General features: G+C 38.8%; 1 protein-coding gene and 1 pseudogene across 1 annotated transcript in view; one reads left to right on the forward strand and one right to left on the reverse strand.

Moving 5' to 3' along the window:
* The window catches only part of LOC102755891 (vascular endothelial growth factor receptor kdr-like), a 168,141-nt gene that overhangs the window by 145,011 nt on the left and 8,134 nt on the right, over positions 1-14,996 (reverse strand). Inside the window, exons 3-6 of the mRNA XM_006774601.2 lie at positions 5,193-5,486; positions 4,565-4,711; positions 4,255-4,380; positions 2,335-2,441 (exon numbers count right to left, since the gene is read on the reverse strand). Coding sequence (XP_006774664.2) covers positions 2,335-2,441; positions 4,255-4,380; positions 4,565-4,711; positions 5,193-5,486 — 674 coding nt within the window. The remainder of the gene's footprint in view (positions 1-2,334; positions 2,442-4,254; positions 4,381-4,564; positions 4,712-5,192; positions 5,487-14,996) is intronic.
* LOC102755322 lies at positions 10,726-11,173 on the forward strand (annotated as a pseudogene).

The raw sequence follows: 14,996 nt of genomic DNA on the forward strand, positions 1-14,996 counted from the left end.
AAGTCCCTCCATCTTTAGTTTAGGCCAGTGGTCGGCAAACTGTGGCTTGCGAGCCACATGCGGCTCTTTGGCTCCTTGAGTGTGGCTCTTCCACAAAATACCTACTTCTGTGCATGGGCCACGAAGTTTCAATCGCACTATATGTGCGCACCCGCATGTGGTATTTTGTGGAAAAGCCACACTCAAGGGGCCAAAGAGCCACATGTGGCTTGTGAGCTACAGTTTGCCAACCACTGTGCTAAGTGAAATAAGTCAGTCAGAGAAAAATAAATATCACATGTGGATATTTACTCACTCACTTATGGAATATAATCAACAACATAAACTGGTGAACAAAACCCGATCCAGGGACAGAGAAGCATAGATCAGACTGTCAAACCTCAGAGGGAAGGTAGGGGAAGGTGGAGGTAAGGGGGGGGAGATCAAGCAAAGGAGTTTATGCATGTATATAAGCCGAAGCAATGGACACAGACAACAGAGAGGTGAGGGCATGAGTCGGGGGTGGGGGTGCAATGGGAGGATAAGGACACATATGTAATACCGTAATTAATAAAGAAAAAAATCCCCTAAAAAATAATTCTTGAAAGCATCAGTTATACTAACCTAAAATTGGAGATAGGCCCATCAATAGACAAGTGGATTAAAAAGTTGTGGTATAGCCCTAGCTGGTTTGGCTCAGTGGATAGAGTGTTGGCCTGTGGACTGAAGGTTCCCAGGTTAGATTCTGGTCAAGGGCACATGCCAGGGTTGCAGGCTCAATCCCCAGTAGGGGGCGTGAGGAGGCAGCCAATCAATGATTCTCACCATTGATGTTTCTATCTCTCTCTCCCTTCCTCCCTGAAATCAATAAAAATATATTTTTAAAAATTTGTGATACAGAAGGGGAGGGGGTGGGACCAGGGTAGAGGGGGTCAATGGGAGAAAAAAGGGGACATCTATAACACTTTCAGCAATAAAGATCAATTTCTTAAAAAAAAAGTTGTGGTGCATTTATATGGTCAAATATTACTCAGACATAAAAAATGAAATCTTATTATTTGCAATGGCATGCGTGGACCTAGAGGGTATTATGCCAAGTGAAATAAGTCACACAGAGAAAGACACATACCACATGATTTCACTATGTGGAGTCTAAGGAACAAATAAACAAATAAGATTGAAACAGACTCATAGACACAGAGAGCACATGGTGGTTGCCAGAGGATAGGCATGCTGGGGAACTAGGTGAAAAAGGTGAAGGGATTGAAAAGTACAGATTGGTAGTCACAAAATTGTCAGGGGGATGTAAAGTACAGCATATGAGTTATAGTCAATAATATTATAATAACTGTGTTTTGTGCCAGTGGGTACTGGAAATACCAGGGGGATCACTTTGCAAAGCATATGATTGTCTAACAGTGATGCTGTACAGCTGAAAGTAATATAAAATAATATTGAATGTAAACTGTAATTGAAAAATTAAAATTAAAAAATTTGAGATGGAATCTAAGTGGGTAGGTGTATTCTTTTATCAGTTCCCAATGTTGTAGGAGGCATGAAGTGAAAACATTACAGGCCCTGGCCTGGTAGCTCAGTTGGTTAGAGCATCATCCTGATACACCAAGGTTGTGGGTTTGATCCCTGGTCAGGGCACATAAAATAATCAACCAATGAATGCATAAATAACTGGAACAAAAACCAATACTTCTTCTCTCTTTCTCTCTCTCTCTCCCTCTCTCTCTTCATGTCTCTCAATTCAATAAATAAAACAGAATTAGTATGGGAGCCTTAACTTAAAACAAAACTATACTCTGCATCATGGCCCATCTGACTGTAAATATCAGACTCCTTTCTGTTCTTCAAATATAAATTTGAGATGGAATCTAAGTGGGTAGGTGTATTCTTTTATCAGTTCCCAATGTTGTAGGAGGCATGAAGTGAAAACATTACAGGCCCTGGCCTGGTAGCTCAGTTGGTTAGAGCATCATCCTGATACACCAAGGTTGTGGGTTTGATCCCTGGTCAGGGCACATAAAATAATCAACCAATGAATGCATAAATAACTGGAACAAAAACCAATACTTCTTCTCTCTTTCTCTCTCTCTCTCCCTCTCTCTCTTCATGTCTCTCAATTCAATAAATAAAACAGAATTAGTATGGGAGCCTTAACTTAAAACAAAACTATACTCTGCATCATGGCCCATCTGACTGTAAATATCAGACTCCTTTCTGTTCTTCAAATATCATATAGTCTCTCCCCATTGCCTAGCTAGTCCATTTACCAAGAGATTGCTCTGAAACAAGAAGTATACCATGAGCCAGCCCCAAGGCCCCAAAGTGCTTTTACTCCCCTACCTTTCGGAGTTTTCGAATAACCAGGGTGAGAAGAAGCCAGAAAAGAGTAGCTGCAAGGCCAGTACAAACAAGGATAATGACTTCAATATTGGATTTGTCTTCAGAGCCTGTAAAGACATTGACGACAGAATTTACTAAAATAAAATGAATTAGTACATTGCAGAAACTGAGAGAAAGACAGAGAATATTACCGCCTTTTACAAATCACATTTTATTTCTAAAGGACAAATATCACCAAGTGCCAAATTGTGTTTGTGCATACGTAAAATTTGTATAGAATATGGACATTGTCTTCTGAGACTTAGAGAAAAAAAATCCTTGATAGTTGTACTAGATGACTCAAAAGAATGAGCTGAACAAACATTGTATACAGACATATATCTGAGGCAGAAAGCCAAAATGAAACATTTAAAGTTATGCTCTACCTAATTAGCTGGCTCTCAAGGACAAAGCCAAAATAGGTGTGAGGTATGGTGTCACATTGCCTGAGTTGAAATCCTGGCTCTAAACACTTAACAGCTGCATGACCTTGAGGAAATTTCTAACCTTTCTGTGCCTCAGTTTGCCCAACTGAAAATGGGAATAATATAGTTATTATTTAAATGGGCAAACTGAGGCACAGAAAAGTTAGTAATTTCCTCAAGGTCATGCAGCTGTTAAGTGGTAGAGCCATATTTCAGAGATTAATCAATGAAGTTATGTGCATATATGCGTAGCCCACGGACAGACAATAGTATGGGGAAGGCCTGGAAAGGGGATGGGATTGTGGTAGTGGGGATCAATAGGGGGTAAAAGAGGGACATCTGTAATACTTTCAACAGTAAAGAAAAAATTTAAAAAATAAAAATGGGAATAAAATACCTGCCACATGGGGTTATTAAATGAGATAATGAGAAGTGAAAATAGCACAATATAGAGTGTATAACTTATTTTATCTATCTTATTATTACCAGTTTCCCATTTTTTTTAATTCAGATTCTGTGGACTATCTCAGACAAATGTAAGGCCAGATTGTTAAATAAGCTTATATGGTTTGCCTGATATGACCTAGAAGAGTATAGCTAGCTGAATGTGCAAAAGGCTTTAGAGGTGCCACGATGGTTAGTCCAACCCATAGCATTTCTTTGAACAGACACAACTTTACCTTTAACAATTAAATACTCATCATAATAGCATAGGGCATTGGAATCAAACACCTTGCTACAAGCTTTAGCAAGTGTCTTACTTTCTTTTTTTTTTTAATATATTTTATTGAGTTTTTACAGAGAGGAAAGGAGAGAGATAGAGAGTTAGAAACATCGATGAGAGAGAAACATCAACCAGCTGCCTCCTGCACACTCCCCACTGGGGATGTGCCCGCAACCAAGGTACATGCCCTTGACCGGAATCGAACCTGGGACCTTTCAGTCCGCAGGCCGACGCTCTATCCACTGAACCAAACCGGTTTCGGCCAAGTGTCTTACTTTCTTTGGGCTTCATATTTATAATGAAAGGTGGTCAACTTTTTATTTTTATATTTCCAAATGCCATCAAATATTTTCCAACCAACAAAAGGGAAGTAATGTCATTTGATACATTATATTTTGTAAAACATTCCCATATCTTGGCCTTAATTTGTATCACCTTTGAAAAAATAGAGCACAGCTGGTGTTATTCTCATTTTAGAAATGAGAAATCTGAAACCCAGAAAGGCTTATGTACGGTCCCATCAAGTTCGAAACAAGTATATGGTTCTGAATCTAGGTTTTCCAAATCATGCTATTCCACATACCTTCTCATTGAAAGTAGTTATATTAAGTGTATATCCATGATTGCCTTCTCCATTGTCTCTCTACACTGTGTCCCCATCACCAAATGCATTTTCTTTATTTGAGGGGTTCCATTACTGATTATCAATATAGCCAGGAATTTCCAACTTACCTTCCACAGTGATAAGAGCTGCTGTGCTGACTTCCCCCAACTCATTGGTTGCTTTGCACAGATAGAAGCCCTCATCTTCTTTTTTGGCTCGCTCAATAATAAGGCTGTTGTTCTTAAAGAAGATTCCTGCATCAACAATGTTCACCATTATTTTTGTAGTGTTTGCACTGAAGCCAAGTCTTAGAATATCCCAAGCCCCTATTTTATTAAGTCAATCTTGGAACAGTTTCAAAGTCAAGTAATCTCAAAGGAGCTCCACCAACTCAAGCCATCCTGACTGGAAACAACTACATAAGATCTTCAGACTCACCTGAAGCAGGAACAATAGGAACCCCATTTTTCAACCAGTGGATGTTAGGCTGTGGTGTTCCACTCACTTTGCAATCCAGCAAAATCTTTCCACTGCTGTTAACCTCAATATTCGTAAGATTCTCAATAACGAATGGAGCAACTTTTTCTATAGAGAACAGGGTAAAAAGAGGCAAGATTTTTGAGGAAGGTACCACATATACATCACTTAATCTCTGTTTTACCCCTCATGTTTAATCAGACATTGGATGGTTAAATGTCACCCTATTCAGGAAAAGAGAAGATAGATGGGGATAAAATCTACTGTAAGAGTAATGTGTGTGGTGGTTTGCATTTTGTATTCTTCAAGGTCATATTTAGGCACCACAAGCAATAAAAGCGGCTGCTCAAGAGTTTTGGTATTAGAAGGACCAAAAATTCCATTCCCAAATTTTTCTATCATCTGTTTAACACAGAGTATACAAGATCCTTTCCTTTAAATGTCTCCAAGAGGCTTCATGAAACAAAAGATTGACTGGTCCAGCCTATAAGTAAGACATAAATAAGTAAAAGCCCTATTCTGGTTCCACATCCCACACAGTAGTTGTCTTAAATGCTAAAAAGTTATGGGGAAGTCCCTCCAATTCTACCTCTAATTAAGAGCTGAGTATTATGTTGCGTTATCTTGGTGATGTTCCTCTGAGTCCAAGCCTTGCACTTATACTGCCCTTTATCCTTCTGGGTCACATTCTTAATCACCAGTGTCAAAGAGATGGAGTAGTTATTTTTTAAGCTTTCTGTGTATATAACAGGAATCTTCTCTCCAAAGGGGTTGAACCAAGCGAGCTGAGTGTAGATATATTTAGCCGCCTTGCATCTGAGCCGAGCATCATAGCCCTCAATTGTTGAGACCAGGGGTTCTGCCTCCATGAAGCCAGTCACATCTGTGAGGGTGAAGAAATGTCACTGTGAATATGACAAAGCCAGAGAAACTGACATACAGCAACACACCTAGTTCTTTTTCCTGAAAGCCAAGTTGTAGAAACAAAACATATTCCATCAAGGACAAATGTCCAATAATAAAGACCCAATTTCATTGAGTTTTTAGGGCCATTCCAGTATTATCACCAGCGTATTACAGAGTCTGAGAGTCTGCCAATATGGATGTCTAAGATACATATGGTCCAACTTACAAACCTTCAAAGCAATTCCCTTATGTTATCTTTAAAAACAAACCTGAGACAAATATTATCACCAACCTAATTTCATAGATTAAAATAGAACATGAATCCAAATAAGTGGCAGAAACAAGCCTGAGACACCAGGTCTACTAATGTGAGTTTTCATTTTTGCAATTTCATGCTGCCACTCCACAGGTAAGTTCTTATTTTGGAATCTACATTGCAGATGCTTTTTGTTGAATTAAAACATGATGTGTACAGGAAAATAGTACTTAAATGCAAAATTCCTCTAAAAAAAGGGTAGTGCAACAATTTTAAGCACTGAATAGTTTATCACAGATGTGATTGGGAAAGAAAATAGACAACTTTGTGAAAATGAAACTCTGGATACCCAGATTTTTACTTGAAATATAGCATGCAAAAACACTTGTAATCCTTTTTGTAAATAGGATTGATATAAATTATAAAGAAATAATTGACTACCATACCAATATTCTTACCCCCAAAAGATATATCAATTTTCACAACTGAACATTACACACATACACACACATACATACACACACACAAATTTGCACACATTTTATTTTAAATAGAAATGACTACAAATAACCTGGGGAGAATAGTTGTTGGATAAGAACAACCAGTTGTCCTGAACCAGTCCTAGAGGTTTTAATCCATTAGTTTTGTGGGGGAGGCATGTCTTCTGGGGGTCAGGAATGATAAAAGGCATTCTTTCAGTCAAAGCTTTGTAATTAGAATTAAATGATTAAAATTTTCTACTTGTCATGCCACTGTATTATCATTTTGGTGGCTATTTGCTTCAAGCACCCCAAGAATTGCTCAAGTTTTCTCTACCAATATTTATATTGATGAAGTCTACCTCTTTTTAAAAATATACTAATATTTTGTATTAGGGCTCACAGAATGTTTTTATAAAAACGAATAATTTTTTTGTAAATATATATTTTATTGATTTCAGAGAGAAAGGGAGAGGGAGAGATAGATAGATACATCAATGAGAGAGAATCATTGATCAGTTGCCTCCTGCATGCCCTGTACTGGGGGATCGAGCCTGCAACTCAGGTATGTGCCCTGACCAGGAATCAAACCATGAACTCCTGGTTCATAAGTCTATGCTAAACCACTGGGAAACACCAGCCAGGTTAAAATAATAATTTCTTAATGCCTTTTATTTAATATCTCTTGCATCACTCTAGAATTCAGTGATGGCAAACCTATGACACGCGTGTCAGAGGTGACACGCGAACTCATTTTTTTGGTTGATTTTTCTTTGTTAAATGGCATTTAAATATATAAAGTAAATATTAAAAATATAAATCTTTGTTTTACTATGATTGCAAATATCAAAAAATTTCTATATGTGACACAGCACCAGAGTTAAGTTAGGGTTTTTCAAAATGCTGACACGTCCAGCTCAAAAGGTTCGCCATCACTGCTCTAGATTCAGTGTTGGTTTTTTAAAAATATATTTTGGGGGTGGGTCAGGTAGAAGAGGGTAAATGGTGATTAAAGGAGACTATGCTATGGGTATTGAATACACAATACAATATATATGTTGTATTATAGAATTTTACACTTGAAAATTTTTTTAACCCGTGTAACTTCAATAAATTATATAAAGTCTACGTTTTAATGAGTCAGAGCAGTGATGTTCTTGATTGAAAAATATGGCTGTCTAAACAGTTGAGCTGACAATTTTCAAATTCTGGGCCCCTGTTATCTAATCCACTCAGTAGTGAACCTTCATATCCCTGAACACTAGCATCAAATTGTTGATGCAGAAGGCCCATTGATTTAGTCATGTGTACCAGTAAATTATTGCAGAGCATGGAATAATTGGCCCTCCCCACTAGACCAATCCTTCCCTTAAAATTTTCTGTGGTTGAAGACACCTTTTTCCTATAACCAAGAATAAAAACCTCTCTGTTATCTTTGATCCTTCTCTCCCCCTCACCTTCCACATCTCACCTCCCATCACTTGCCAAATCCTATCAATTGTTCCTTTGGCATAACCTTTCCTCACCCTTCCTTTCTGTCTCCACTATGAAGCTATCCCCTTGTGGGTAGTAATTACCTCATTCCTGAACAATTAAATGCTTTCCTAACTGGGTTGCTCTCCTCAAGTCTCACCATACACCAAACAATCTCCACAGGCTACCTCATTCATCCTCCTGGACCATAATTTTGATCAAAACCACTATCCAAAGCTTTAAATGATTCCCCACTGCTTCCAAATAAAGTTTATATTCCTCTCTCACTTATTCAAACTAGGCTTCTCTAAGGCTCCTCATCAACTCTTCCTCATCAACCACATCATCTATCTTCTCCAGAATTCCTCTGTTTTGACCTGCCCAATTGTCCCACATGCTCCACAAATATTTCACATTGGCTTATGCTAATCTTCCAATGCCAAGTAAAAATGTATATCCTCAGACAGTTCTCCTCTGTCCACCCACTCTAAAATAGGCTTCTCCAGCCATGACCGGTTTGGCTCAATGGATGGAGTGTCAGCCTACGGACTGAAAGGTCCCAGGTTCTTCTCCACTCTATAGTAACATTCTCTCTCTTATGCGCTTATGAGAAGTATAAAATGTCTATTCATTTATTTGTTCATTTGTTTCCTGTTTCTTTCCATCACTGCAATGTAAAGTCTATGAGGAAAAGAACCACACAAGGTTTAGTCAGTGCCATAGTCCTAACATCTAGCATAGTGTTTATCATGTCACAGTTGCCTAATAAATATTACTATAATGAATGAATATTGGTTGGTTAATTCCAATATGTATAACTTTTGCTCATACCACCCTCTTCCCTTAAAATGCCATTCCCAACATCTTTGTTTTTGTGAATAATAACTATCCATCAATCAGTGTTCTGTTGTTTTTGAAGCCCCTTTGGCTATAGTGTGCTGCCCAAATTCACTTCTCCCTTTCTTGGGCTAGTACAATCTGAAATTATATACATAATACCTTGACGTATTAGTTACATGTTTCTTTTTACTATCAGTTCATTTGTAAGATGCTTGAGGATACCTCCTGGAGAGTATGAGAAAAATTAATATTCATTTACTGTATTTCATAAAATTGAAGCAAACCATCACATGATGTATTTTTATTTTTATAAATGACCCTGAGTGTTTTTCATGGATATCCATCTTGTCTCTGTCAATAGCTTGTCTTGACTCTTTAGATTATAAAACTGCTTCAAGTAACGAATCCTTTCTTGGTTATTACAAAGCATTTTATAAACACTCAACAATCATTAACACATGTTTTAAAATGTTAGGATTAATGATCAACTTTTTTGTAATGCAGTTGACAACATATATTGATGGGGATCCTGTAGACTAACTTTTGGGGGATGAGTTTAATATAACTATGGATACTGGCCTTAAAACTATTATAAATTCAGGCACTGAATGGTCAAAGGGTCTCAGAAAGGTAAACGTCCTTGCTTCATGCCAGGCTGAATCATGTTTCCTGACAAAAGTTTGCATGTTTGTCTGAAATCTTGAGAGATGAAGACAAAGCCCTGAATTACATGCCATGAAGGTGTTTTTCAGCTATAGCCTCTGAAGCCATTAATGTCTTATTTAAAAAAGAACTGAATACTAGGATGAATGAAATACATTATTGTTATGGACTAAATTTTTGTGCCCCCCCCCCCACCAGTTCATATGTTGAGGTCCTAAAATCCAATGTGATGCTATTTGGAGTTGAGACATTTAAGAGATAACCTGAAGTTTATATGAAGTCATGAGAGTGAAACCCTTATGATGGGATTAGTGGTCTTATAAGAGGCAGAAAGACCAGAACTTTCTATCTCTCCACTATGTGCAGAAACAATGAGAAGGCAGACATATGCAAGCCAGAATGATAGCCCTCACCAGGGAACCAAATTGGTCAGCACATTAATCTTGGTCTTCCCCTGACTCAAGAACTATAAGAAATAAATTCATATTGTTTAAACCACCCAATCTGTGGTATTTTGTTATGTAGAGACTTTTAGAGGATACACAAGTAGGTAGGTTACTCTGTTATCTACATTACTGAAATTTACCTGACCAGTGAACCTAATAGGAAGTTATGGTGGTTTTGCTGGTTACATTTGAGCCCCTAGTATCCTCTTTCCTTTTTCTTCCATTTGCCCTAATACGGCTATATGGATTTATGGATTTCAAGCCTGACATTTCAGAGTATATGCCACTGCCTTCTTTCCCCATCCCAGCCTAAAATAGATGTCTCCAATGACTCATGCAAGTAAAATACTTGCTTTCTCATATGTTGTCTACCCTAGAAACCATGGCTTATGGGGATCAGATGAAAAAATTCAAGTTTAAAAACCTGGATATATTTTTCATCAGATCTTTGAAGGTCTGTCACTGTGAAGAGTAAGTAAGCTGACAGTCTTTGTTTCAACTTCAATGAATTTAGGAGTGTGGGTAGAAGCTAATTTAGTATAAGGGCAAGCTTTCTCATAGAGATGCCCCAAGATTAAACAGATTGCTTTGGGAAGTAGGGAAATAGTTTTATATCACCAGGGACACCCAAGCTGAAGTTGAATAATTTCTTGGTGGAAATGTTGTGGCTACAATTAGAGCACTAGAAGAAGGGAGAGGAAGGTTTTACTAGGTGATCTAGAAGGATCTTTAGGATCCTGACAATGGGTGATTCTAGGACACTGAGAAGGGACAATTAACAAAAGTTTTCTACACTCTATGACACTGGCCCTTAATTTTCTAGGAATACCCTCCCATACATTTTGCTTCTAGAAAAGTCAAAAGCTGTCTAGAAAACTCTCCATCTGAGGCATATTAGAAACACAGAGCATCTTTTGAATCCCAAAAACTTTGTATATTTCCCAGGTGACTGCCGAGGCCATCTCTTGGGCCACCTGGAGGCTATTGTAGCCAAGCAGTTACTGTGAGGGCATCAACATTTCCAGTGATTTTTACAGAAAGAAGTTGAAGTACCAGTTCTTTTTCTACAAGGGGATGAACACCAAACCATCCTGCTGCCCTTACCATTTCTGAGCCCCTAGCAGAATCTTTTGGTAGACTCTGCAAAGCATGCTGCCTCAAAAAATCAAGTGAGGCCATGTCACTTTGGACTGCCTCAAAGTGTTTGATGGAATCCTATCATCCTATGACAAGAAATAGTGAATGGTAGTTCCTGCAGCTCAAGGTTGTGCCTCTGAAGCCTACATGGAAGTTTGCCCACCTAGGGCACGTGGCTCATGAAGTTGGCTAGAAGTACCAGGCGGTCACAGCCACTCTGGAGGAGAAGAGGTAGAAGGCCAAGATCCATTAACAGAAGAAAAAGCAGCTTATGAGGCTAAGAAACAGGCCAAAAAGAATGTGGAGAAGAAAATTAACAGATACACAGAGGTCCTCAAGACTCTTGGACTCCTGGTCTGAGCCCAATAAAATTGTTAATTCTTTATGCTTAGAATGATCTGCCCTTCCTCCATCATGGACCTAGGATTTGAGGGACCCCTGGGGCACCTTTGACCTTAAAAGTCTAAGAACACAGAAGGGGCCTCAGTTACTGTTGTTTAAGAAAGGCGTTTTTAAAAATGTAAATGGCTCCAACAGCTGTACAGCATAATTTGCCTGTGACCTACTCTTGAGAGCTCTAGGAAATCAACAGTTAGAATAGTTAGTTCAGTTTTAATATTTACAAGTAAACTGGAAAACACAAGGTTAAACTTTCCACATGATCAGGTACTTTGCTGAGCAGCTGTTAGGATGTGAGGTGACACTTGGGAACAGGATGAACTTGGTGTTGTACAAGGGATTTACAGATGCACAGACAGCCGTGGAGTCACCAGCATTGCCCTTTTGATTTCTCTGCACCTTGTAATCAGAAATGAATAAAAATTTAAAGGAAAAACATCTAGCTGGAAACCACAATGCTATTAATTTTTATGACAAATGGAAAAGAAATGAAGTCATATAAATCAAAGCCTTTGGAGATTTTCCAGAGACAGCCAAGAGGCTTTAGGTATGAAAATCTCAATTCCAGATTCCTTGTGTTTGTTTTAGCTTTGCTGCATCTCAGATATAAGCCATGGCAGGGACCAAAGGTCAGCTGAACCCAAATGATCAGCTAAGTCACTTTAAATGAGCTATTTCTTCCTTAAAAGCACAGATCTCAACCTACAATTTTTCACTATGAAAATTACAAACCCTGATTTATTATTATTATTATTATTATTATTATTATGCTAAGTGAAATAAGCCAGTCAGAGAAAGACAAATATCACATCATCTCACTTATATGTGGAATCTAAGGAACAAAATAAACTGATGAACAAAGTAAGACCATAGACATGGAAACATGGAACAGACTGACAGATCTGAGGGATGATGGGAGGGAAGGAGGCAGGAAGAGATTAATCAAAGAACTTTTATATATAGCCCATGGACACAGATAATAGATAGGTGAAGGCCTGGGATGGGTTTCAGCCGGGTGGAGGGCATCAAAAGGCGGAAAACAGGGTACATCTGTAACACTCTCAACAACAACAACAAAAATAATTTTAAAAAATTAAAAACAAGTTCAGTGAATAAAAATACAGCATTAGATATGCTTTTGGTTGTAATTATTTTTTAAAGGTGATGAAATGTTCAATATCTATCTATCTATCTATCTATCTATCTATCTATCTATCTATCTATCTATCTATTCCTTAGTTGGGGCAGAAGTAAAGCCATTCAAAAAAGACTATTTTGCCTGTAAATCAGAATCCTCATTGGACTTGGCTTATAAATGGGAGAAGTCCCAGTCATTCCATTAGCTTTAGGGTAAAAGAGAGTTTGGAGACTCCTTTTTGAGATACTATATTCTTCATCTTTTGGGTGCCTATGTTTTTAAGACTCAGTTTAATTTTATCTGGGAAAGATGAGTAGCTCATATGCTACCTCCACTGTTAGACTCAGACAGAGAATCCTTGTAGGTTGTCTTATTAGTATTCTGAGCAACAACTAGAAGGGGTTTGATTCCAGTTCCTGTTTCCATCATATGCTTTTGGACATATGATGTAGCAGAGAGGCTTTGGATATGACCTATTTATTTTTTCATACTGTCTGCCCAGGAAGGTCCTATTCTGCTCAGTACTTTTTCATGCTAAGAAGCAACTTGCCAACAGTAAATTCCTTCTGTTATGTTGGGACTTAAGCTTGTGAGCTTTGAATAATCATTCATTTTAGAGAAGAAAGAAGTTCAGTTTCAAACAAAGCTGTGATGGCCCAGTCTCTACCCACCAATGGGAACAGAGGAAAGAGCTGGTAGGAACTATCTGCAATTATGCTTGCAAAGCCACATCTTCACTGGTTCCCTTGCTCTGGGCTGTTTGGGATCAGGGTAGGAATGCCCTTTCCTGGAGACTTCCTTGTAGACATGGTAAATTTCTTCTAAAACCAAAAGTCACTGTCTTGTGGAAGAGCCCTGAGAACACCTGTATCTTCATCTGAGGTTCCTCTTTTCAGCTAACACAGACACCTAGATTGGGCAACTGAGGTGATTTTAGAAAATGACAGAAAGTTAACAGATATTTCTGACTCATTCTATATTTGCAAATAATAATAATAATAATAATAATAATAATAATCCTATATAATAAAGAGCTAATATGCAAATGGTCATCACGCCCTCACTCCGTCACATTGTAACAGCTCAGACACTCAACACTGGGGAGAGAGGAATGGGGACCAGCCAGGCTGTGGCCCAGGAGAGGGACAAGCCACCCGCCCCACGGTCCTGGGTGCTTGCATCTGTGGCCCAGGTGAAGCCACCTACCCACAGTCTCCTGCAGCTGCAGCCAGCCTGGGAGAAGCCAGCCCAGGTCCTGGGTGTCTGCAGCCAGCCAGAGGGAGGGAAGCCCGGGTCTTGTGTGCCTGTGACCAGCCGGAGGGAGGGAATCCTGGGTCCTGGGTACAGGGCGAGGCAGAGGTGGTTAGGGGCAATCAGGCAGGCAGGCAGGTGAGTGGTTAGGAGCCAGCAGTCCCAGATTGCGAGAGGCAGTTGGACATCCCCTGAGGGGTCCCGGATTAGAGAGGGAGCAGGCCAGGCTGAGGGACAAATTTCATGCACCGGGCCTCTAGTAATAATAATAAAAGTCTTAATTTCCTGGTATTTTATATTTGACTGATTTAGTTTAAAACTTCTGTATCCTCTGGTTTCTGCTTCTGAAGCTATCAGGAGAGTCAAACTAACTCTGGGTTGGGCTAGGCAAAAGGAGGCAAAATAATCTGAAATGACCCTTTTTCAAGTGTTCCGTAAACTTGTCAGAAATGTGCTAATGAATAGACAAAAATATTTACATAAATAGAAAATTTATGAAATGTCAAAGTATCAGAGGGCAGATTTTCATCCAGAGTTTGGAACACCAAGAACAGAGATTCCTTCCTTCCTCATCTCCCACACTTCCCACCATTCTTATCTCCTTCTTTCTCACTATTCTCCTCAAATTATGACTTAAGACTTTTCACCAAATCATTAAGTTATGGAAATGCAGTTGCATATGTTTATCTCTTTTTTTTCTGTCATACTATAAATAGAAAAACTGAGTCCCAGGGAAGGGAAGAAATTTACCATGATCAACAAGGCTTGGCAATGGAACAAAGACTATACCACCAGTTCTCTAATTTCTAATCCATAATTTGCCTTTGGGCTTGGACTAGTGTTTTCTTATGACCTAACATCACCATATTCCTCTCTTCCCTCCCCAGAATACATTGGATGGGGCATTTGTTGGTAATGAAGATGGCTGATGCATAAACAAAGTCTTTCAGTCTTTTTTTCTGAGTAGCTTAGGGAAAATCAAGCATATTGGGGCATGTAACAATGTCTAAGTCTAGAAAAAGGTATTTGATAAGTGAATTGCCAAGCTGTTTCCATGGAGAACAGAATGGAAGTGGGAGAGGAAGCTGAAATTAGAGCAATAAAATTATAGTTAAATTCAGTATATTTGATGCATAATTTGTAATGGGGTTTGCGGAGTAGAGTGAGTTGCTTGAACAATCCCATCTCCCTTGGGGACTACTCCCTTATTGTTCTGTTGGGACATACATCTTTTTTTTTTTTTTAATTTAAATCTTTATTGTTCAGATTATTACATTTGTTCCTCTTTTTTCCCCCATAACTCCCCTCCTCCCGCCCCACCCCCGCCCTCACTCCCCACCCACTGTCCTCTTCCATAGGTGCACGCTTTTTGTCCAATCTCTTCCTGTCTCTCCCACACCCCTCT

This window comes from Myotis davidii, unplaced genomic scaffold (genome assembly GCF_000327345.1).
Source record: "Myotis davidii unplaced genomic scaffold, ASM32734v1 scaffold1248, whole genome shotgun sequence".
In the NCBI taxonomy this organism is placed as follows: Eukaryota; Metazoa; Chordata; class Mammalia; order Chiroptera; family Vespertilionidae; genus Myotis; species Myotis davidii.